Source organism: Cetorhinus maximus, chromosome 4 (genome assembly GCF_964194155.1).
Source record: "Cetorhinus maximus chromosome 4, sCetMax3.hap1.1, whole genome shotgun sequence".
NCBI lineage: Eukaryota > Metazoa > Chordata > Chondrichthyes > Lamniformes > Cetorhinidae > Cetorhinus > Cetorhinus maximus.
Window position 1 is genome coordinate 104,921,914 of NC_135882.1, and position 23,881 is coordinate 104,945,794.

General features: G+C 43.8%; 1 protein-coding gene across 1 annotated transcript in view; it reads left to right on the forward strand.

Annotated features, from left to right (window-relative positions):
• Positions 1-23,881, forward strand: part of kcnq3 (potassium voltage-gated channel, KQT-like subfamily, member 3) — a 536,749-nt gene that overhangs the window by 395,212 nt on the left and 117,656 nt on the right. The window contains exon 8 of the mRNA XM_078540589.1: positions 12,556-12,654. Coding sequence (XP_078396715.1) covers positions 12,556-12,654 — 99 coding nt within the window. The remainder of the gene's footprint in view (positions 1-12,555; positions 12,655-23,881) is intronic.

Genomic DNA, 23,881 nt, shown 5'->3' on the forward strand with positions numbered 1-23,881 from the left:
TAACTATTATTTCCTTTGTTGTCCAGGGCACATTAGCTTTGGAATAGGCTTAATTTGCACCTGAACTGCCTCTTCCCTGAATGTCCTTAATTGTTCCATTGCTATTTTATCCTGCAATCACCTTTTCCAATTTAGCCCTGCTCGGTCCCTTCTTGAATAATTGAAATGAGCTCTTCCCCAGTTGGGCAGTTTAATTAATCACTTTTGTAATTACTTGAAACCAAATCATGTTGTGGTTCTGTTACCAAGATGACCTCTTACTGCAACGCACTCCACTTGCCCCTGTTCATTTCCCAGAACCAGATCCAAAACTGCTTTCTTCCTTGTTGATTGTGAAAGTTGTTCTTTACACATATTCTGAGGTGTCAGCTGTGGCTCAGTTCATAGCACCCTCGCCTTTGAATCACTCCCGGAAACCAAGAACTGTGATTGTACTCGAAAGAGTTGCAATCTGTGACTGTTGATAACTCGAAAGAATTTTTTTTTTTTTACACATATTCTCCCCTTCCCTACCCTTAGCATTATGCCTTTTCTATCTATATTAGCATAACTAATGTTCCCACTATTACTGCTCTATTTTTGTTACACACCCTGGAAATTTCCTGACAAATTTGTTCGTCTATTTCTTCATACCGTTTGGAGCTTGATAAGAAAAAACTCCCAACAATGTAACATCTCTGCCTCTTTTCCTCAACTGGAGCCAAATAGATTCAGTCCTGGAACCATCAAAAATATACTTTCTATTTAGAACTGAAACATTGGCCATAACTTCCGAGCTCCTGGGCATTGTAACTGGGTGGTACCTCAAAGATGCGCTGGGGGAACCCCACCCCTGCTGAGGAAGTCCCAAGTCCCAAGTAAGGATGGAATGGCAACTGCCCAGGAAGTTCAAACTCATGTTAGGCAATTGCTCTGCACTGTGAACCATCTGAAAGTATGATGTGAATCGTAAACTTCAGATGGCTCCGCCTGTCGTACAGTATAGTTACCCAGTAAGAGTTAGAAGAATTAAAATCACTTCTAGCTTCTGGTTAACTAGTGTACTGACACCCCTCCAAACCACCCCCCCCCCGATGAATACCCAACCCCCACCCCCTCCCCGACTACCCTCCTGATCCCCCACGGGGCTCTCCTCACACCCCTGAACCCCCCAACTATGCTTCCTCCCAACCAACTCCCGACCCTCCCCATTGGACTCGTCTGACTCCCCAACCCAATTAGGGATCCCGCCAACCTCCCCCCCCAACAGCCCCAAATCCCCATGGGACACCCTAACTACAATGGAACGACTATGCTCTCCACAACCCCTTCCCTCCCACTGACCACCCTCTGACCACCTGACCATCAACCCCACTGACCACCTGACCCCCTCTACTGACCAGCGGACCCCGAACCCCCATACCACCTGACTCCTACCCACCCCCATCACTCCCCAAACCTACCACTTGCCTTATAAACTTACCTTCTCCTTGATTTTTCAAAGTGGTTGAACCATTAAACCTACCTGCTTTACAGCATCTAGTGCTATAAAAATGGGGGCGTGGCTTCCTTACCTCCGACTCAGCTGCCCTCGCAAGGCCTCGGGAACCCGCTGTGATCTACTAATCTAGTCTGGCCTGGGTCGGAAGGTCGGGCGAGGAAGGAGCGGCTTCATTTCCCGGTGAGTCGGAGCAAGTGGCAATCCGACTCTGATTGCCATTCCTTGGAAGTTACGGGCCACTATCATGAATCGATACGGTCACACTCTTCCTCTTCCTCCTTCTCTATCATTCCAGAATACTTGGTGCCAGGAATATTAATAACCTATTCCTAAGCTTGTTAGAACCATCTCTCTGTTAATGCAACTGCTTCATAATTCTGTGAAGCAATTGATGCCTGCAGCTCACCAAGCTAATTAGATGAACTGTGGACATTGATGAACTTACAATTTTGTACTTCTTTCATCACTTTTGCTATTTTCCTCAACCTAGTCTGTGCCTCCGGAATATTACTAATTTCACTGCTTATATCACTGTTATATATCTTTCTGTACTCTGATTTCATTTCTGCTATTTTCCAGTCATCCTCCCCTGGCCAAATTAGTTTACACTCTCCCAAACAGTATGTTTCTGTTTTCACGCAGCGAGTAGTTAGGGTTGGGAATGCACTGCCTGGAAGTGTGATGGAGGCAGGTTCGATTGAGGCATTCAAGAGGGTTTGGATAATTATTTAAATAGAAACAATGTGCAGGGTTAAGGGGAAAAGGCAGGAGATTGGCACTAAGTTAAAATGCTCAGAGAGCCAGTGCAGACACGATGGGCTGAATGGCCTCCTTCTACACCATAACAATTCTGTGATTCTGATTCTGTGATTCAGTACTAGTTAATGTCTCAGTGAGAATGTTGGTCCCAGCTTTGTTCAGGTGCCCTTTCACCCACTCAGCACACAACCTTCCTGTTCCTGTACTCATGAGCACTGGGAGTAATCCTGAGATTGCTACCTTTGAGGCCATGTTTTTTAATCTTTTTCCTAGCTCCTGAAATGCTGCCTGAAGGACATCAATACTTTTTCTACCTATGTCATAGGACCATAACTTCTGACTGTTCCCTTTCCTCTCGCAGAATATCCTGCACCTGCTTGATGATATCCTTTACTCTGGCACCAGGGTGGCAACATACCTCTCGGGAATCATGTGCACAGTTACAAAAATGCCTATCCATACTCCTAACTATAGAAACTTCAATACTACTGCATTTCTACTCTTTTCTTCCCTCCATCCAGTCAAGGAAGTTATGATAAACCTTTGTAAAACACTAGTTAACTGGAGTATTGTGTCTAATTCTGGGCATTGCACTTTAGAAAAGATTTTAAGCTTAGAAAAGATGCAGGGGGCTATTCTGATGCTGGCAAAATGCCACCAGCCTGGTGAAATGGCTGTCAATATGCCAATTGATCCCCCAGTTGGTGAGCGGCCAATCTGCTCTTGTTCCTGCTGCTCCATATCCCCTGTCAGCAGAAACACTTTGGGCTTCCCTGCCGAGGCCTTTTGCTGCCATTTTATCACCCCTCCCACCTCCCAGCCCATGTCGAGAAACCTGAGAAAATACCATAGTTATTGTCAGGAGCCAGTTAAGAGCCTCCACCTCACCAAATTCTGGAAAAGTTGTAACCAGGTTGCTTTTCCAAATATGAAACAGAGAAGAAAAATATCTGCAACGTCTAAGCAAAACTGATCAGAACACTGAAGAATATTCAGAAAACTCCCAGCAAACATTTCATTGGACCAAATAAACACAGATTAGAGCTCTTGTAGAATTCTGTAAAACAAACAGTAAAACACCAATAGTCACATTGAAATCAATAAAAGAATTCACCGGTTACAACATCTCACTGTAATTCTAAGGTTCAGACCACACAGCAGGAAACAACATTGTTCCCAAAAAAGGACATTTGGAAACAAGAGGTACCACTGGGTCTTTCGTTCATATTTCTGCTATGGTTTAGTAATTATCTTTTAGAGGCTCTTTGCTGCAAATTACTTCAAGGTGCGGAAGAGGAAGTGCATCACCAAAATGAGCTAATCGCTTCAAAAGAGCAACAGCTTATTAATCATAAGATCATAGGAGATAGGAGCAGGAATAGGCGAATCGGACCTTTGAGCCTGCTCCAACCTTCAGTAAGATCATAAACAATTTGATTGTGGTCTGAACTCCACTTTCCCGCTTGCCCCCCCCGCCCCACCACTGCCCCCTTCCATAATCCTTGACTCCCTTGTCTATCAAAAATCTATCTATCCCAGCCTTGAATATATTCAATGACCTGGCTTCCACTGCTCTCTTTGGAGGAGAATTCCAAAGTCTAATGACCCTCTGAGAGAAGAAATTTCTCCTCATCTGGGTCTTAAATAGGAGACCTCTTATTTTTAAACTGTGCACCCTATTTCTAGATTCCCCCATGAGGTAAAACATCCTCTAAGCATCCACACTGTCAAGCCCCCTCAGAACCTTATATGTTTTAATAAGATCACCTCTCATTCTTCTTCAATGAGTATTGTTCCAACCTGCTCAACTTTCCTCATAAGACAACCCTTCATCCCAGGAATCAGCCTAGTGAACTGTCTCTGAACTGTTTCCAGTGCAAGTGTATCCTTAAGTAAGGAGACCAAAACATGGCCTCACCATGCCCTGTACAGTCGTAGCAAGACTTCCCTACTTTTATACACAATGTCTCTTGCAATAAAGACCAATGTTTCATTTGCTGTCCTAATTACTTGCTGTATCTGCATGTTAACTTTTTGTGATTCATGTATAAGAACACCCAGATCCTTCTGTACCACAGCATTCTGCAGTCTCTGTCCATTTAAATCATATTCTGCTTTTCTATTCTTCCCACCAAAGTGGACAACCTCACATTTTCCCACACTATACACCATCTGCTAATTTTTTGCTTACTCACTTAACCTATCTATATTATTTTGCAGACTCTTTGTATCCTCCTCACAACTTGCTTCCATAGAGGCAGAGGGCTTTACGTATTGGGTCCTTTCCTAACTTCCAAAACACACACCTGACTCATGACTGACTTTGCCTAGGATTTTTGTGTTTTCACAAAGGGTTCAGGTATGCAGTGCCGTACAGTGCAATTCAGTACAGTGCAGTGCAGTACAGTGCAGTGCAGTGCAGTACAGTGCAGTGCAGTACAGTTAGCCACGATGGAGTGTGGAAGTCAGGGCTGTCTACATTTAAATCAAAGAACCAAACATGAATGGAAGGTAGGGGGGTGGGGGTAGTTCCAACATAGTTTTCTATATTTTTGAATGTATTATGGAACTTTCTTCAATGGGAAAAGCACTGTAATGCATATCAACACTTACACAATGTTGGTCAATGTAATGGTCAATTTACCTTTGCAGCTTAGAGGTCAGTGATGAATCACTACATTAAAAAAATCTACATTACAATACAGCACCTAATAGTGACATTTGGAAGTGTCAAATCATTATCTTCCCTCAGCATAGTCAGCTTTTCCAGTACCTCCTCCCTCTCAATTTTCTCCCTGTCCATTGCCTCTGTTATCTCCATTCCTACCAATATTTTGTCAGCATCCTTTTCCTTAACAAACACTGATACAAAGTACTCATCAAGTATTCTGGCATAACCCTTCAACTCTAAGCATATAGAACCCTGTTTGTCCCTAATAGACCCCACCCCACTTCCTAATACCCGTTTGCTGTTTACATGTCTGTAGAAGGTTTTTGGCTTCCCTTTTATGTTGACTGCCATTCTATTCTTGTATTCTTTCTTTCCCAGTCTTATTTCCTTCCCAGGCCCGCTCCTTTATAGCCTCACTGTGCTCTCCCCCAGGCCCACTCCTTTTTAGCTCTCTCCAGTCTCACTGTGCTCTCTCCCAGGCCTGTCCCTTTGTGCTTCTCTCCGGTCTCACTGTGTTCTCTCAGCCTCCTTTATGCCCTTCTCTGATCTCGCTGTGCTCTCTCCCAGGCCCACTCATTAATGTCCCTTGCTAGTCATCAGCAAATTTGGCTACAGTACAGGCGTTCCCTTTATCCAAGCCATTATACAGATCATAAATAGTTGAGGTCCCAGCACTGATTCCTGTGGCATTCCACTAGTTAATTTTCCAAGTTGAAAATGACCCATTCATCCCTTTTCTGTTTCCTTTTAGTTAGCCAATCCTCTATCCACACCAATATGTCAGCCCCAATGCCATGAGCTCTTTTCTTGTGTATGTCATCTTTTATGTGGCATCTTATTGAATGCCTTTTGGAGATCCAAATACACCACATCCACTGGTTCTCCTTTATCGATTCTGCTAGTTATATTCTCAAAAAACTCTAATAAATTTGTCAAACATGATTCCCCCTTTCAAAAAATCCATGGGCTGGATTTTATGGCCATCCCCCTCACACCGTCCATCCTCAGCCAGTGTATGTGAAGGTGGGGGTCTTGTAAAATAAAGCATGTGGGCTTCCCACTGTCTTTCCGCTCATCCCAGACCTGTCTCCCTTTTTGGTGGGGAAGGCATCAGGCTACCCGCCCGCCCTTGGGCCTATTGATGGCCACTTATGGGCCTCATTCTGCCTCTGCCGCTAATTTACGTGTGGCAGGGGAAGGCGGAGGCAAGGCGGGTTGCCAGGCAGCTTTCATTGCGCGGGCTGCTGTCGGGAAAGAAAGGGGGGGCATCTCCTTTGTGGGGTCCCCTGTGACAATCGAAGGCACCTCCCTCCCATGATCATCTCCCCCCCATGATCATCTCCCCCCCACCATTAACCATTCTCCCTAGCCTCTCAAACACAGCCCCCGGCCCCTTCACCGCCTTCACTGGGGTCTGCCAGCCAAGTCCATCCAAAATTCCACACTTACTTTGAAGTCCGAGCTCCATCACTTTGTGTCCTTGGGGCTGCCTGTAGTCCCAGCAGTGTCCGCAGATTGGCCAGCAGCTCTCTGAGGCAGCTCTTCCTCCCAGGTCGGAGCAGAAGTCTCACCCAGAGACGATTAAGGCTACTCCCAGCATAAAATGGCTGCGGGGCGGCTGACATTTGGGAACCCCACAAAGCAGTTGCCCCTCTCAGTCGAGGAGCCACCAAATACGGCAACACACAAAATCCAGCCCCATATTGTCTCTGCCTAATTGTATTATGGTTCTCTAAATTACTAATTACTACTAATTTAATAATGGATCCTAGCAATTTCCCAATGACAGAGGTTAGGCTAACTATATTTCCCTGCTTTCCGTCTCCCTTCTTTTCTTGAATAAATGTGCTATATTTGCAGTATTCCAATCCACTAGGGCGTTTCTAGAATGTAGGGAATTACAACCAATGCATCCAGTATCTCTGCAGCCCTTCTTTTAAGACCCTAGGATGCTGGCAATCAGGTGCTGGTCCCATTAGTTTTCCCAGTATTAACTTCCAGATGGTTCAAAATAAGTTTTCCACTATTTCAGATCTCTCCCAAATCTCTGTTCCAGCATAAACTGAACTGTTTTCGTAAACCCTCCACACTGTCCTCGGCAACACCCTGACATTCCCACTCTCCGCTTCACACTGTCCTCGGCACCATCCTGACACATTCCCACTCTCCGCTCCACACTGTCCTTGGCACCATCCTGACACATTCCCACTATCCGCTCTACACTGTCCTCCACAACATCCTGACATATTCCCACTCTCCGCTCCACACTGTCCTCCACAGCATCCTGACACATTCCCACTCTCCGTTCCACACTGTCCTCCACAGCATCCTGACATATTCCACTCTCCGCTCCACTTGTCCTCCACAACATCCCAAAACATTCCCACTCTCCTCTCCACACCATCCCGACACATTCCCACTCTCTGCTCCGCACTATCCTCCACAACATCCTGACACATTCCCGCTCTCCACTCCACACTGTCCTCCACAACATCCCGACACATTCCCACTCTCCACTCCACAATGTCCTCCACAACATCCCGACACATTCTCGCTCTCTGCTCCACACTGTCCTCCACAACATCCCGACACATTCCCACTCTCCGCTCCACACTGTCCTCCACAGCATCCCGACACATTCTCACTCTCCGCTCCACACTGTCCTCCACAACATCCCGACACATTCCCACTCTCCGCTCCACACTGTCCTCCACAGCATCCCGACACATTCTCACTCTCCGCTCCACACTGTCCTCCACAACATCCCGACACATTCCCATTCTGCGCTCCACACTGTCCTCCACAACATCCCGACACATTCCCACTCTCCGCTCCACACTGGCCTCCACAGCATCCTGACACATTCCCACTCTCTGCTCCACACTGTCCTCCACAACATCCTGACACATTCCCACTCTCCGCTCCACACTGTCCTCCACAGCATCCCGACACATTCTCACTCTCCGCTCCACACTGTCCTCCACAACATCCCGACACATTCCCATTCTGCGCTCCACACTGTCCTCCACAACATCCCGACACATTCCCACTCTCCGCTCCACACTGGCCTCCACAGCATCCTGACACATTCCCACTCTCTGCTCCACACTGTCCTCCACAACATCCTGACACATTCCCACTCTCCGCTCCACACTGTCCTCCACAACATCCCGACACATTCCCACTCTCCGCTCCACACTGTCCTCCACAACATCCTGACACTTTCCCACTCTCCGCTCCACACTGTCCTCCACAACATCCTAATACATTCTCACTCTCCGCTCCACACTGTCCTCCACAACATCCTGACACATTCCCACTCTCTGCTCCACACTGTCCTCCACATCATCCCGACACATTCCCACTCTGCGCTCCACACTGTCCTCGGCAACATCCTAACACATTCCCACTCTCCACTCCACACTGTCCTCGGCAACATCCTAATACATTCTCACTCTCCGCTCCACACTGTCCTCCACAACATCCTGACACATTCCCACTCTCTGCTCCACACTGTCCTCCACATCATCCCGACACATTCTCACTCTCCGCTCCACACTGTCCTCCATAGCATCCTGACACATTCCCACTCTCTGCTCCACACTGTCCTCCACAACATCCTGACACATTCCCGCTCTCCGCTCCACACTGTCCTCCACAACATCCTGACACATTCCCACTCTCTGCTCCACACTGTCCTCAACATCATCCCGACACATTCTCACTCTCCGCTCCACACTGTCCTCCATAGCATCCTGACACATTCCCACTCTCCGCTCCACACTGTCCTCCACAACATCCTGACACATTCCCACTCTCCGCTCCACACTGTCCTCCATAGCATCCTGACACATTCCCACTCTCCGCTCCACACTGTCCTCCACAACATCCTGACACATTCCCGCTCTCCGCTCTACACTGTCCTCAGCAACATCCTGACACATTCCCACTCTCCGCTCCACACTGTCCTCCACAGCATCCTGACACATTCCCGCTCTCCGCTCCACACTGTCCTCCACAGCATCCTGACACATTCCCGCTCTCCGCTCCACACTGTCCTCCACAGCATCCTGACACATTCCCACTCTCCGCTCAACACTGTCCTCGGCAACATCCTGACACATTCCCACTCTCCGCTCCACACTGTCCTCCATAACATCCTGGCACATTTTCACCACCCACTGGCGTCTGCGCTGGTCTCACAGCCACCTGATGCATTGCCTACACATATAGCGAATGGGTGTTAAATTTGATCAGGAGCATAAGCGTCATTGGAATTAGAAGTGGGGAAATCTTAAAAATCAAATGCAGCTTTCAAGGAATTTTTGAACAGTTTTGAGCTTCTTGATTTGCAGCTGAGCTGTTGTGATGCTCAGAAGGAGCCATGATCTCTATGGACTGGGTACATAGACCAATCTTTGTGTTGGGCACATGTTGGGTAATTGTAGGATTTGGGTGAAACCACTGAGGGGTGAAACACCACCTCCCTCCAAAAAAGAAAGTTACTCTAACTCCAGGGCGGGAATGTAACAAGACGAGTGGTACCAAACAGACTCGGTTGATATTAGTGGCACGGCCTCATGAGCATGCCATTTGCCATTTTCCTAACCTAATCAGCTCAGTAGCTGCCAATCACTCCTTAAAATCAGGCATCAAGATGCTGCCATTGGGGACCCAGAAGTACTGTCCCCAGCACAAGATAATGCTCCAGGCAGGGAAACCCCGATCAAGGGAACAGGAGTAAGGCTGGAGCAGGGGAGACCCTTGCGGGGCCTGGAGAAGCAATCCTGATTGCTGCCTAGTGAGGGAAGTGAAAACCGAACCCCCAGACTTTGTTGCTCAGCCACCCAACGTATTACATCCTCCTGTGCTTGTGGTGTAGTTCAGGATTTAGTCTATACTGCAAGAAGGTAGGAAGATTCTGGTGTTAGATTTGACTATTTTTTAGTACTGGCTTCTTAATATTCATTTTTGCATTTTGAAATAAATTCACACAACCATTGAATGTCAGAAATTTGTTTACCAGAGTTTCAGTAGTGCCCCCTGAAAAGAGAAAGACAGGTTATGAGATTTGGTTGTATCCTTCATCAAAAATGTTATATCCCGTCTTTCTCATTAAAGTCTGACTTAATGGGCTGGAATTTATTGCCCTCCACTGGGCATTTAAAATATAAAGGGTAGCAAGCCTTCCTGCCCACCCCTGAACTGTCCCCCATAATATGGTAGGTGGAAGGGCACTGAAATCAGCAGCCTACCTGCCATTTTAAAATAAATAACAAGTCAATTGACCCAGGTAATATGCTGCCCACGCCAAAACACTATTGATGTCGGCAGGTGGGCCGATTTTAAAAAAAAATTCTGTAAAGACAGGAAGGGAGGAGGGGTACAGCACTTGAGGAGTGCTCTTTGCACATCAGGGGAATCATTGAGGGGCGCAAGTCCCACTCTTAGCCCTTTTAGCCCATGGGCAGCATGTTGTGGCTATAGTGCAGGCATTTCTTAGGTTCATTGGCTGCCAGCTGACTCTTGCAATGGGGGGAGGGGGATGGTGTTGGGGGAAGGGCAGCAATAGGCCACCCACCCCCAAGAAATCCAGTCCAATGTGTATTTTTCATTTTTATTTCATATTTGCTGCATTTGCAGCTTTTTATTTTTATTTTGTAGTAGTACTATTAATATCCTGCTGGTGGCAGTATTGGTCTGTTGAAAGTATTGGTTTCCACACTTCAGTGATGGTACCAGCACAGTCCACTGATTCTAAACTTACACCAACAACCTCACTTCGTGTTACAATTTCACCGACATGAAAAGTTAAGAATTTATAAGGACCCACAATAATTCATTGACCTTTAATATATAATATTCTTCAAATTGGACTGAGCGTCACTGCAATTTAAAAGTTTCTAACAACTTGGATGTAATTTCATCTGTGCTCCAGTTATTGGCCATGTACACACAGTCACTCATGTATTGACACACATACACATAGATGCAAACGTACAGATATGTACAGACACAGGCATACTTAGATACACGCACAACATGCACAGACAACACACACACGTGCATACAAAGTTGGACAGGTCCACGCCAGTGCTTTTGGATCCGACAAACACATGTTTGTCATGTGATATTTTTGATGGAGATAAACATCAGGGTTGCCACTTAAGTTTCAGCATTTACACCCAACCGCTGGAACCATCAGCCGGGTCCCTCATACCCCACCTGTGGGAAATGGGAAGAACTGGCATAGCTGTTTAACACAACAGCCCATTGATTGGGTAGCTGTGAGAGCAGATTTAATGTAAACCAGAGCTGAAGGCAACTTATTCTCCCAGCTGATAGACAGTATACAGTGTGCGTTCTTCCCGAGCCAACTGGAGTCAAAGAAAAAGGGGAAACCTATTGGATCCTCTATGGTAAACCAAAACTTTTATAGCTCTCCACATGAAATCAAATTAGAAAATTAGAAGAACGACATTTTTTGTACCTGTCATCTATGTTATGAGTACTGAGTCTGTGTATCAATTCCTTCTTTTTCATTGGTTAACTGTCTGCATTTTCCTCTCTTCTGTTGGTCGTATTCTACTTTTGTTATTCACCAATCATATTGCACAAAATCCTTCTTCCCAATTTCAATTTTCTCCACAGTCGCTTCCACCAAAAATGCGTTACCTATAACATTGCGGAAAAGTGCAGAGTGGACGGGATTTTCCCGCCCCGCCGGACCCCGTCAATGGACTTTTGGCTGAGCGGCCGAATCTCCTACGGCAGGTTCCGCCACGACAGGAAAACCCCAGCCAGTATCAGAGTATTCCTCTGACACATGGCTGTTGCAATATCTCCTCACTCGTGCAGTCATCTGGATACTTCTACATGTAAAATTTGTCATCTGGCAATATGATAAATTAACAAAAACAAACCACAAACTGGCCAATGAACTTAATGCCAATATCTCCAAACTAGCAGTGCATTGGAGGCTGCTAGGCCTCTGAGCATCCGAGACTCTTGTTGCATTCCCCTTGCTGCAAATCTTTTAAGATTTGTATTAAATTTGTCCATCTGCATTCCAGATAATCCCCAGAAGCTACCACAACTTCCTTTAGTAGAAGAAATTAAAGAACCAACTACACACTCCCTTTCCCCACAGAAGGCGTTTGTCTGTTTCTGCACTGATTTCTGAGGTTGCCATGTATGAATCCAATAAAAAAATGTTCTTCTGAATTATCATTCAAAGATGTTTGTTTTGAAAGAACTGAACTAAAATTGTATGACCCTGTGTCCATTCTCCTCTCGGTACCCAGTGCCAGGACAGCAATTGACCCAATGGCCCCAGGTTCCCTGGAAGCTGCAATGTGTTTATCCTGCTTCAATATCTACACCTACAGGAAATATCAGTGTCTGACTGTAGGTAAAATATGTAGGCAGACTAAAAATATTACTCAGTGCTGAAAGGCAATGCCTTCTGCCTCGTGTTTTTCTTGGCAACTAGGTTAACTGTAATCCCATGTGAAATGAATCGACAAGGTTAAGGGCATATTGCATTAAATTCTAAAGTCTATGAGGGAGAACTTGTGTAGAAAACAGCTTTGATTGAGATTATCTTTTGTAAAAATCTTCTTTTCCATCTTTTGTTTTGACGCAGGCTGCGTGGAGATTTTACGCCACGAACCTCAACAGGAGTGATCTTATTGCCACATGGAGATATTACGAAACTGTGATAACAATTCCTTTCTTCAGGCATGTATGCCACTTCTCAGTTCAACTCTACAAACAGAAATGCACAATTCACTGATTTTTATTTGCTTTTTTTTCACTTTCACTTTTCACCTCCCCAAATTGATAATTTATCTTAAAACTTTAGTGTGCATGGCGTTATTATGCTCCTGATGAGAATTCAGTTTGCGTAGCAACATGGAAGCCAGTTTTGAAAGCCTTGAATACCTGAAAAAGTAGGTAATTGGGTCACTGATTTTCCATTTTATTATTACTGTTTTGTTTGAGTTATACTTTCATGTCTGTCTCAATTGTAATTGAAGTTATCAACTATAACACCCTGATTAACTTTAAGCTTACAAAGTGACAAACAGGAATTCTCATAATAAATTTCTTTTAAAAATCACAAAACAGAGCATCTAAACTGTGAAATTTTATAGTTTGTGTAATTTTTAATACTAATGTCCTTTCCAAATTACTCTCTCAAAAGATAAGAATAAGCCCCAATTCTTTTTAATTGCTTAGATATAAGTGCAAAACTTGGTGTATTAGCTGAGTAGAGTTGGGTCCAACACCCAGGCTGTAAGGCTACCTAATAGCTTTGCATGAAGAACAATTGTATTCTAAATTAATGTTCCTTAATAATATAATCTGAAATGATATTTTTTTCAAATTGAGATTATTTTTGGCAAGCATTGAAAATGTGTGGGTACTGTTTAATATGTTTAATAATGTCATTGAGGAATCAAATTTCACCAGTAAAACAACATATTTAAAAAATATGTTTTAGGTCAATTTAGGCAGAAGTTGCTTTACAGAGATAATAGTGTAAAATATCCATATGGGTTCTTCAGACTTCCTGCCCTAACATCGGCAGAAACCCTAGGGAAACGGGATAAGAGGCTATTAATGTTGCACCAGACAATTAGGAGAACCTCTGTGGAAATTCTATACCAGCTTCTTTTTCTCAGCATCTGTGTTAAACTCCCACATTTGAATATGAATTTTATCTGTAAAGATTAGAAGATTTTACCAAAGTAAACATCTCACTAAATGTTACCTCAGAAAAATATTAAACTTAAACAGCTCTTACAGTCAGATGGTTTTGATGTAGTTGTACCTGGTGATTTCTGATGGGAGGGAAAGTCAATCTCTGTGTTAACTTATCATGACATAGATAACAAAATGCTGTTGCTAAATCTGAAGCACAGATTATCTCAGTTTTTACACCTCCAATGCTGTGCATGTCTTTTATTACATTTTCTAGAGTACAGAAATCATTTACATTATGCATACCACTTACGTGTCTCTTCTTGTGGTTTGATTCTTGAGATTCTCAAGAAAGCTGCTAATTTCAGCAGGCAGACAGACCCAAAAATCTCTAATAGTGCTATTTTATAAGAGAGCACTCAAATGTAAAGCCAGAAATACTGGAAATACACAGCAGGGCCATCAGCATCTTAAAAAGGGAAAAGAAAGGATGTTGGTTTGGTAGATATCCTTCATCAGAACTCCTGTTGACTAGGATTGGGCTGAATTTTACAGGGGGTAGGGGGTGAACGAGCACCCTCAAGAGGAAAGTTGGTGCCGCACTGACCAACGCTCAACAAACTTTTCCCGCAGCAATAACAAGCTGCCGGTGGCCATAAGCAGATGAGGGTCAGACTTCCGCCCCTCAGTGGGAGGAAGACCCACCCTCAAGAGCTGCCAACCAATCAGATTGGCTGGCAGTCCCAGCAGTGCCAGGACTCAGTAGTGGGCACTGATGGGACTGTAAATAGGTTCACAAGGAAGACCAATGATGGGAAGGAACGAAGTGGGGTAACATCTTGGGAGGCGCACCAATGCACACAGGGTACCCCGACTAAAGGGCGCAGCCCCCTTCCTTTCCACCTTTTAACCAGTTGGGTTAAAAAAATGGCCTACCCACTCCTGCCAGCCTGCCCATGCCAACCATATTATGGTGTGGGCAGGGTAATATATGGGTCAATTGACTTGTTAACCAGCTCAATTGCCCATTAATTACCTTTTTAAAATTGGCGGGCAGGCTGCCGATTTTGGCGTCCACCCACCTACTGCATTATGGAGGACAGCTCGGAGTGGGCAAGGGTAGGCTACCCATCTGTCATTGCCCCCTTCCCCCAACCCCGTTGAAAACACACCTGGTTGGGGGGGGCATAAAACCCAGTCCATTAAATGTCAGACATGCTACCCACTCTTTCCTGAACTCCTCCCGCTAGCTGAAAAATTGCAGCCTGGTGGCAAGTGGCCTTAAGTGGCCAGTTAAAGTCCTCAGTTGGGGCAAAGTTCAATCAAGTTCATCAACCATGACGTCCACTTTACAAATTTACGCTGGCTACCTCTAATTAGCTGAAAATATTAAAGGTGTTCAGTTACTTTATCCTTAAGTATAGACTCAAGTAATTTCCTGACAACGAATGTTAGGCTAACTGGTCTATAATTCTTTGGTTTCCCTCTCTCACCTTTCTTACCTAGTGAGGTGACATGCCAGATTTTCCAATCTGAAGGAGTGGCTCCTGAAGCGAGAGAACTTTGGAAAGTTAAGGGATCTGCCATGTCCTCATCTACTTCCTTTAAAACCCTGAATTTTATTGACTCTCTTTCCAGACTGGGCTCACTGCACCGAAGGTCTATGCACCCCCCCACCACCACCTGGGTGCTCCCTCCACACCTGGCCGTGCCATCACAGCCCCCACCCCACCTCCCGTCCTCCCTTCCCCTCCCCTCAACCCCTGGGCCTCCCACTCGATCCGCACCGATAGATGCCACTGCACTTAGTAGCACTTCTGGGAGATTGGCTGGCAATCAAATTAGCACAATCAGATTGGCCAGTAGCTCTCTGAGGTGGGACTTCTTCCCGAATGAGGGGTGGAAGTCCTGTCTCCTGCCAATTAACGCTCCTTGGATGAGGGGGTGGGGAGTGGTGGGGTGGAGGGAATACTGCCATCTGAAAAATCCAGCCCTATGACCCTGTCAAAAGCTGATTGAAGTAATAGACAAGGGAAAATCTATGGATGTGATTTATATGGAATGTAACAAGTCAATTGGTAAATTCCCTCATAAGAGACTATTAGTAAAATAATTAATTGGGGGAGGGCCAACTTCAATGGGGTGAGAACAGATCTGGAAACGAAGATCGGCAGGCAAAACTGTAACTTTACAATGGAGTACATTTAAAGATGACATAGTTTGGGTACAGTCAAGGTACATTTCCACAAAGAGGAAAGATTGTGCAAACAAATCGAGAGCTCCCTGGTTGAAAAAAGAGTTAGAGGGTAAGATGAAGCAGAAAAATGGTGCATTTGACAGATATTATTTGGATAACACAATTGAGAATAATGCTCAATATAGAAGGCTCAGAGGGGAAGTGAAGAAACAAATAAGAGAAGTAAAAAGAGTGAATGAGAAGAGACTGGCAGCAAAGCATAAAAGTCTTCTAAAGGCACACACATAGTAAAAGGGTGGGAAAAGGAAGAGTGGGGTGATAATAGATATAAAAGGAAATTTACACGTAGATGTAGGGGATAGGGTTGAGAACTTTGTATCTGCCTTTAGCAAGGAAGAAGATGCTGCCGAGGTCATAGTGAAAGAGTAAATAGTTGAGACATTGGATGGGCTGAAAATGAATGCAGGGGAAGTATTAGATAGGATGGCTTTACTTAAAGTTGATAAGATGCATCCAAGGATACTGAGTGAAGTAAAGGTGGAAATTACAGAAGCACTAGCCAGAATTTGCAATCCCCCTTATACACGGGGGTAGTGTCAGAGGACTGGGGAAATTGCAAATGATACAGAACACAATGGGTTCAAAAAAGGATGTAAGGATAAACCCAGGAGCCACAGGCCAGTCAGTTTGAGCTTGGTGGTGTTATGCTATTAGAAATGATAATTCACAACAAGATTAATGTTAAACTTGGACGCATGTGGATTAATTAAGAAAAGCCAACACAGACTTGTTAAGGGAAAATTGTGTTTAACTGACTTGCTTGAGATTTTCATTGCCGTAACAGAGAAGGTTGATGAGTGTAATGTTGTTGGCGTGTACATGAACTTCCAAAAGGCATTTGATAAAGTGCCACATAACAGACTTGTCAGCAAAGTTAGAGCCCAAAAGAGTCAGTAGCAGCATGGCTGAGTGATGGGAAGCAGAGAGTAGTGGTGAAGGTTGTTTTTCCAGGCTGGAGGAAAATATGTAATTGGATTTCCAAACATGGATGTTAAGACCTCTACTTTTCTTGATTTATATTAATGACCTAGACTTGGGCTGGGATTTTCTGGCCCCATTGCGGGTGGGACCCGCCACGGTTGAGGTGGCGCCCCAGCCAGAAGTCCATTGACTTGCGGCAGGATTGGAAGATCCCAGTGGCGGGCGGGTGCAGAAAATCCCGCTCATGGTATACAGAACACAATGGAAGTATTGTGAACTGTGAAGAGAATAGTGTTAAACTTCAAAAGGACATATACAGGCTGGTGGAATGGATAGGCAAGTAGTCCATGAAATTTAACACAGAGAAATGTGTAGTGATTCATTATTGTACGGAGAACGACTGTACAGGGGGTATCTGGACACAAATTACTAAAGATAGCATGACAGGTGGAGAAGGCAGTTAATAAAGTATATGGGATCCTGGGCTTTATAAATAAGGACATTGAGTATAAAAGTAAGGAAATTATGATATGGAACACTGATTCAGCCTCAGCTAGAGTATTGTATCCATTTCTGGACACCAAACTTTAGGAAGGATGTGAAGGTATTATAGAAGGTGCAGAAAAGTTTCACAAGAATGGTTCCAGGAATGATGAGCTTCAGTTTTGTGGACAGATTGGAGAAGCTGGGGCTGTTCTCCTTGGAGAAGAGAAGATTAAGAGGAAATTTGATAGAAATGTTCAAAATCATTAGGGGTCTGGACAGAGTAGATATGGAGACACAGTTTCTGTTACTGGAAAGATCAGGAACCAGAGGACACCAATTTATTATGATTTGCAAAAGCAGCAATGGCAACATCAGGAAAAGATTTTTTAAGGAGCGAGTGGTTAAAACCTGCTTGAGAGTGTGGTGGAGGCAGATTCCTTCAAAACCTTCAAAATAGAATTTAATCATTATCTGAAGAGAAAAAATTTGCAGGGCTGTGGGGCGGAATTTTACAGCCCCGTCACAGCAGGGGTGGGGCCATAAAATGCAGCGAACCATTCAAATGTTCATTGACTTTGGCAGGATCAGAAAATTCCGCCATGGGGAGGGGCCATAAAATTCCACTCTCGGAGAAAGGGTGGGAGAGTGGGACTAGTTGAGTTTGTCTCCTGTGCTGCAACCATTGTGCGATTCTATAATTCTATCCATGTTACACATTTTCCAATAGTCATAATTTCTTCCCTAATGTGTTGCATTGGGCAGATGTAGGGGGTCCAAAGTTCTTCTTTGTTTGTTGCGGCAAAGAGAACTTGGGATCTGAATTAGTTAAAGTGCACCAACAGGAATAGTATCAGTAGCTTCTTACACTTTCTCGGCCTTAGACCTAATCAATACATCATTGAACCCAGTTGGTAAATGTCCCACAAGTGATTTGTTGAGAGGGATGTTGGTTGTACCACTGCTGGGGAACGCACTATTTGATGCCAGAACTGAGATTTGTACCAGACTGCAAGCAGTAAGGACTCCCTGCCATGCTTGCAGTAAGTGAAGCAGATATGGGGTTGGGCCATGTGAGGCCAGTTACGATTCCAAGTAACATCCAGTCTCTATCCAGAACAGTTGGGGAAAATCATACCTGATTTTTATGAAGGCTCCTGATGGTGAGTTCCTTATTTATGGAGAATATTTTTTTTATGTACTGATGCTGCTGAATTCATGCTTCCTTGCCATATTCATACATATGGGATGTAAAATTAGACAATCAATTTGCCTCAGCTCAGTTACAGTAAAGTGAAACTAGGAAACTCTTAGTAACTGAGATTTGTATAAAGTTATGTAAAGTAAAGCATTTTTACAATTTATATTTTATAAATACTTTATGCTCTGGAAGTTTTCACTTTTTTGTGCATCCAAATTGTTTAAATATATTGAAACTTCCTTTGAGTGTGACAATGAAGTTTTACATGAACATGTTGCACAAGTAGCATGTTCACAAATACAGGCAGTAGAATTTCCACCTAATACATTTTGCTTTGGAGTTTTACAGGTAGCTTGTATCAGCCATGGGCTTTGAATGTTGTGATGTTTTAAAATCGCTTCTGGTGAAGCAGAAAATTAATTATTATCATTACAGAATTTGGCCTTATTCCAAATGTCCTATAAATTTTGACCTGTTGTAAGGTTCTCTGAATTTGGTCAGTAATTGTTTGAATTACACCCTCGATTTTGGCCATTATTTCAATTCTTTTCTTTGCTTCCCCCCAACGCCAACCCCACCAAATGGGGTATATTCTGAATATTTTTTCCTATACTTTTGCTGTACTTTTTTTCCATTTGCCTAGTTTTACACCTTACAGTCTAGAATGAGTCATCCCACTACCAATTTCCTCATAGCTGACCACTGTAAGATAATGATAAGAGTCTTTCCCTTCTGTTTTACCTCTCTTCTATCGGGCCTTCTTGCAAAGTGATTGGAGTGATGTTTGAGCCTGTGGTAGAGCTTTAGTTGGCTGACACTTAGCACATTATGTCATCACACGTCTGAACAATTTTAAAATGTCACATCGGCAGTGGATGGAAGCAGGGGATGGAATAAAAATACAAATTGTGCTTCTAGTGCAAACATTAGGCTTCAAATTTGCAAAGAATATAGTGTTGGTTTCTCATGAGTGGAAGGATAGCACAGAGGGAACATTCTATAGCAGGAACACAACCCACAGGCTCACATTGATAGTGTAAAACACACCAAGAATTTTTAATTTGCTTACCTTTTGTTTGTTCTTCTGGACATTTTTTCATCCCTTATATTCCAAGCACTATCATAATCCTATGGGCGAAACAGCATTTCCACTGTGTAAATGCTGTCCTTCATCCCTTATTGATTCTTTAAGCAATAATTTTTAATGTACCTGTTGGAATTATGATGTGTTATTTTAATAAGTGCTTGAAAATATTTGTGTGAACCTTCTTTTAATGGAAAGGTTAAACTTCATCAATAGACAGAGGAAAACACACACATGTGTCAATCAGCTAAGTATCAATTTACACAGCACACTATGGTGTTACTGAATATCTGATTATATTTGTGGTGGAACTGTAATATTTTGCATTTTTATTTTGTGGTTTCCATAACAAGATATCCCAAGGCTATTATAGCGGGTGTGGGTGACAGTGGTCAAGGGACCAGAATAGGAAGGAGAAAAGTTTTGGGCAGTGGTCATAAGCATAAATCAGTAGCTTTGGATAAATGTTTGGAAGCTAGGGAGAAAAGCTTGGGATTTAGGAAGAGATTTTCAAGTTGCAGGTATATGATGCCACCATCAGTTATGGAGCAAAAAGATGTAATTGCTGAGTAGACCCCAGTTAGAATAGTGGAAGATGTATAATGGCATATATGGTTGGAAAAGTTAGCATGGTAAGAGAGAAGAAAATCTATGAGGGACCTGAAAACTAGGACAAAGATTTTAAAATGAATGCTAGGGAGTGCGAAGATATGTGTATAAGATAAAATGAGGTGGAGCTCATGTAAGGTAGCACTTGAGAAGTCAATGAGGAGAGTGCTGAAGAAATCAAGTTGGGTTCAGAGTTTGGTGGTAATGCAATGGAGTTGTCGATTGGCCATTTTGTGACTTTGTGATGGACTGGGTGGGGGTGTGAAACTCAGCCAAACAAATTGCTAAAGTTGCAGACTGCCAGATTGAGTCTGGTGAATACCTTGGGAGAGGGGATTGAATCACCTGAGTTAGGAGCACAGCAGGATGACTCTTGCTAATGTTGAATTTGAATCTAGTTCAGAACCTGTATATTTGGGCCATTTTCTGACTCTTTGCCAATAACGAGGTACATTTCCTTGCTGCAAACCAGATTTTCCAATACATGTGTGCAGTATCTTGTCATCAGAAAGAATTCAGGAAAAGCTATCCTCCAGGATCTGATCTGTCCTTTTCTTTAGTGTCAATAAAGATAGATCTTCCGTTCTTGGGTGAGCAAGAGGTGGGTAGAAAGAAAGTGACCAGATTCAATATTAATTTAAGAGCTATTAAACCTTCTTGCAGATGTTTTGTTTAAAAGGGATGAATCTAGGAATTAATGCTGGTGATATAAATGAATAAACACTTAATATATTTGTATGACATTTTAATACGCAATTATATGCAAATTAGATTTAATGCAGAGTTGGTGCGTGATTCTGTTCATTGCAATGGGATCATGCAGTACATGTCTTTAAATAGACTCATAGGCGCTTACAACACAGAAGGAGGCCATTTGGCCCATCGTGCCTGTGCTGGTCAACAAAGATCTAACTACACCAATCCCATTTTCCAGCGCTTGGCCCATAGCCCTGGAGGCTATGGTAACGCAAGTGAATATCTAAATACTCCTCAAATGTTACAAGAGTTCCTGACTCAACCACCCTTTCAGGCAGTGAGTTCCAGACTCCCACCACCCTCTGAGTGAAAAAATTTCTCCTCAACTCCCCTTTTAGCCTTCTACCTCTTACCTTAAATCTATGTCCCCTGGTTATTGACCCCTCTACTAATAGCAAAAGTGCCTTCCTATCCACCCTATCTATGCCCCTCATAATCTTATACACCTCTATCAGGTCCTGCCTCAACCTTCGCTGCTCCAAGGAAAACAACCCTAGCCTATCCAATCTTTCCTCATAGCTCAGACCCTCCAGCCCAGGCAGCATCCTGGTAAATCTCCTCTGCACCCTGTCCAGTGCAATCACATTCTTCCTATAATGTGGTGACCAAAACAGCACGCAGTACTCCAGTTGTGACCTAACCAGAGTTTTATACAGTTCCAGCATAACCTCCCTGCTCTTGTATTCTATGCCTTGGCGAATAAAGGCAAGTATCCCATATGCCTTCTTAAACACCTTATCTACCTGCCCTGCTACCTTCAGGGATTTGTGGATATGCACACCAAAGTCCCTCTGATCTTCAGCACTTTCCAGGGTCCTAACATTCATAGTGTAATCCCTTGCCCTGTTAGCCCTCCTCAAGTGCATTACCTCACACTTTTCCAGGTTGAATTCCATTTGCCACTGCTCTGCCCATCTAACCAGTCCATTGATATCCCCCTGCAGTTTACGGCTATCCTCCTCACTATTTACCACCCTACCAATTTTCGTGTATTCTGCGAACTTCTTGTTCAAAGGCCCTATATTTAAGTCCAAATCATTTATGTACACCACAAACAGCAAGAGCCCCAGCACCGAGCCCAGCGGAACCCCACTGGAAACAGACTTCCAGTCACAGAAACATCCCTCTATCATCACCCACTGCTTCCTGCCTCTCAGCCAATTTGGGATCCAACATGTCACTCTTCCTTGGATCCCATGGGCTCTTACTTTCTTGACCAGTCTGCCATGAGGGGCCTTATCAAAAGTCTTGCTAAAGTTCATGTAGACAACATCAAATGCATTACCCTCATCAACACCCCTGGTTACCTCCTCAAAATATCCGATTAAATTTGTCAAACATGACCTTCCCTTAACTACCCATGCTGACTATCCTTGATTAATCCATGTCTCTCCAAGTGCAGATATATTCTGTCCCTCAGAATTCTTTCTAGTAACTTCCCCACCACCGAGGTTAGACTGACTGGCCTGTAATTTCCTGGTGTATCCCTTCCTCCCTTTTTTAATAATGGGACAACGTTAGCAGTCCTCCAGTCACCTGGCACCTCACCTGTGGCCAGAGAGGATTTGAAAATTACTGCCAAGGCCCCAGATATCTCTTCTCTAGCCTGCCTCAACAGTCTGGGATACATCTTATCCAGGCCTGCAGATTTATCCACTTTTAAGGCCGCTAAACTCGCTAGTACCTCCTCTCTCTCTATGTTAATTTCCTCTAATATTTCACAGTCCTCCACCCTGATGTCTATACCTGCGTCGTCCTTTTCCATTGTGAAGACTGGTGCAAAGTATTCATTGAGGACTGTACCCACGTCTTCCAGGTCCACACACAGATTACCTCTATGGTCCCTAATTGGCCCTGCTCTTTCCCTAGTTATTCTCTTGCTCTTTATATATTTAAAAAACCCCTTTGGGTTTTCCGTTATTCTACCCAGCAGTGCTTTCTCATACAGTCTCTTAGCTTTCCTAATTTCCTTTTTAAGTTTCCCCCCTGCAGTTTTTATACTGCTCTAAGGACTCTGTGAGCCCTCGGTATCTGCCATAAGATTCTCTTTTCTTCTTAATCCTAACCCTTATGTCCCTTGACATCCAGTGTTCTCTGGACTCGGTCCCCCTCTTTGTCTTTAAGGGAACACATTTGCCCTGTTCTCTTGCTATTTGCTCCTTGAATGCATCCCACTGCTCTGACACAGTTTTATCCGCAAGTAGCTGCTTCTAGTCCACTTGGGCCAAATCGTATCTCATCTTAGTAAAATTAGCCTTTCCCCAGTTTAGAACTTTTATTCCTGGACCAACCTTATCCTTTTCCATAGCTATCCTAAATCTAACTGTGTTATGGTCACTATCTCCAAAATGCTCCCCTCCCCACCTGCCCAGGCTCATTTCTGAATATTAGATCCAGAAATGCCCCCTCCCTTGTTGGGTTTTTTACGTACTGGCTAAAAAAGTTCTCCTGGATGCAACTTAAGAATTTTGCTCCCTCTCTACCTTGCACACTAAAACTATCCCAGTTAATATTGGGTAATTAAAATCCTCTACTATTACTGCCTTATTATTCTTACACTTCTCTGAAATGTGATTATATATTTGACCCTCTATCTCTCCCTGACTGTTTTGGGGCCTATAGTACACACCCAACGGCGTGTTTGCCCCTTTTGTGTTTTTTACTTCTACCCATATGGCCTCATTTGATGATCCTTCCAAGATATCATCCCTCCTCATTGCTATAATTGATTCCTTGATCAATATTTCGAACCCCCCCTCCTTTTTTACACCCCTCTCTGTCTCATCTGAATATCCTATAATCAGGAATGTTGAGCTGCCAATCCTGACCTTTTAGCCAAATCTCGGTCAAAGCTATGATATCATACTCTCATGTGCCTATCTGTGCTCTCAGCTCACCTGTCTTATTCCTCAGTCTACTTGCATTAAATGTATTCCATTTAGTCTTGCTAAACT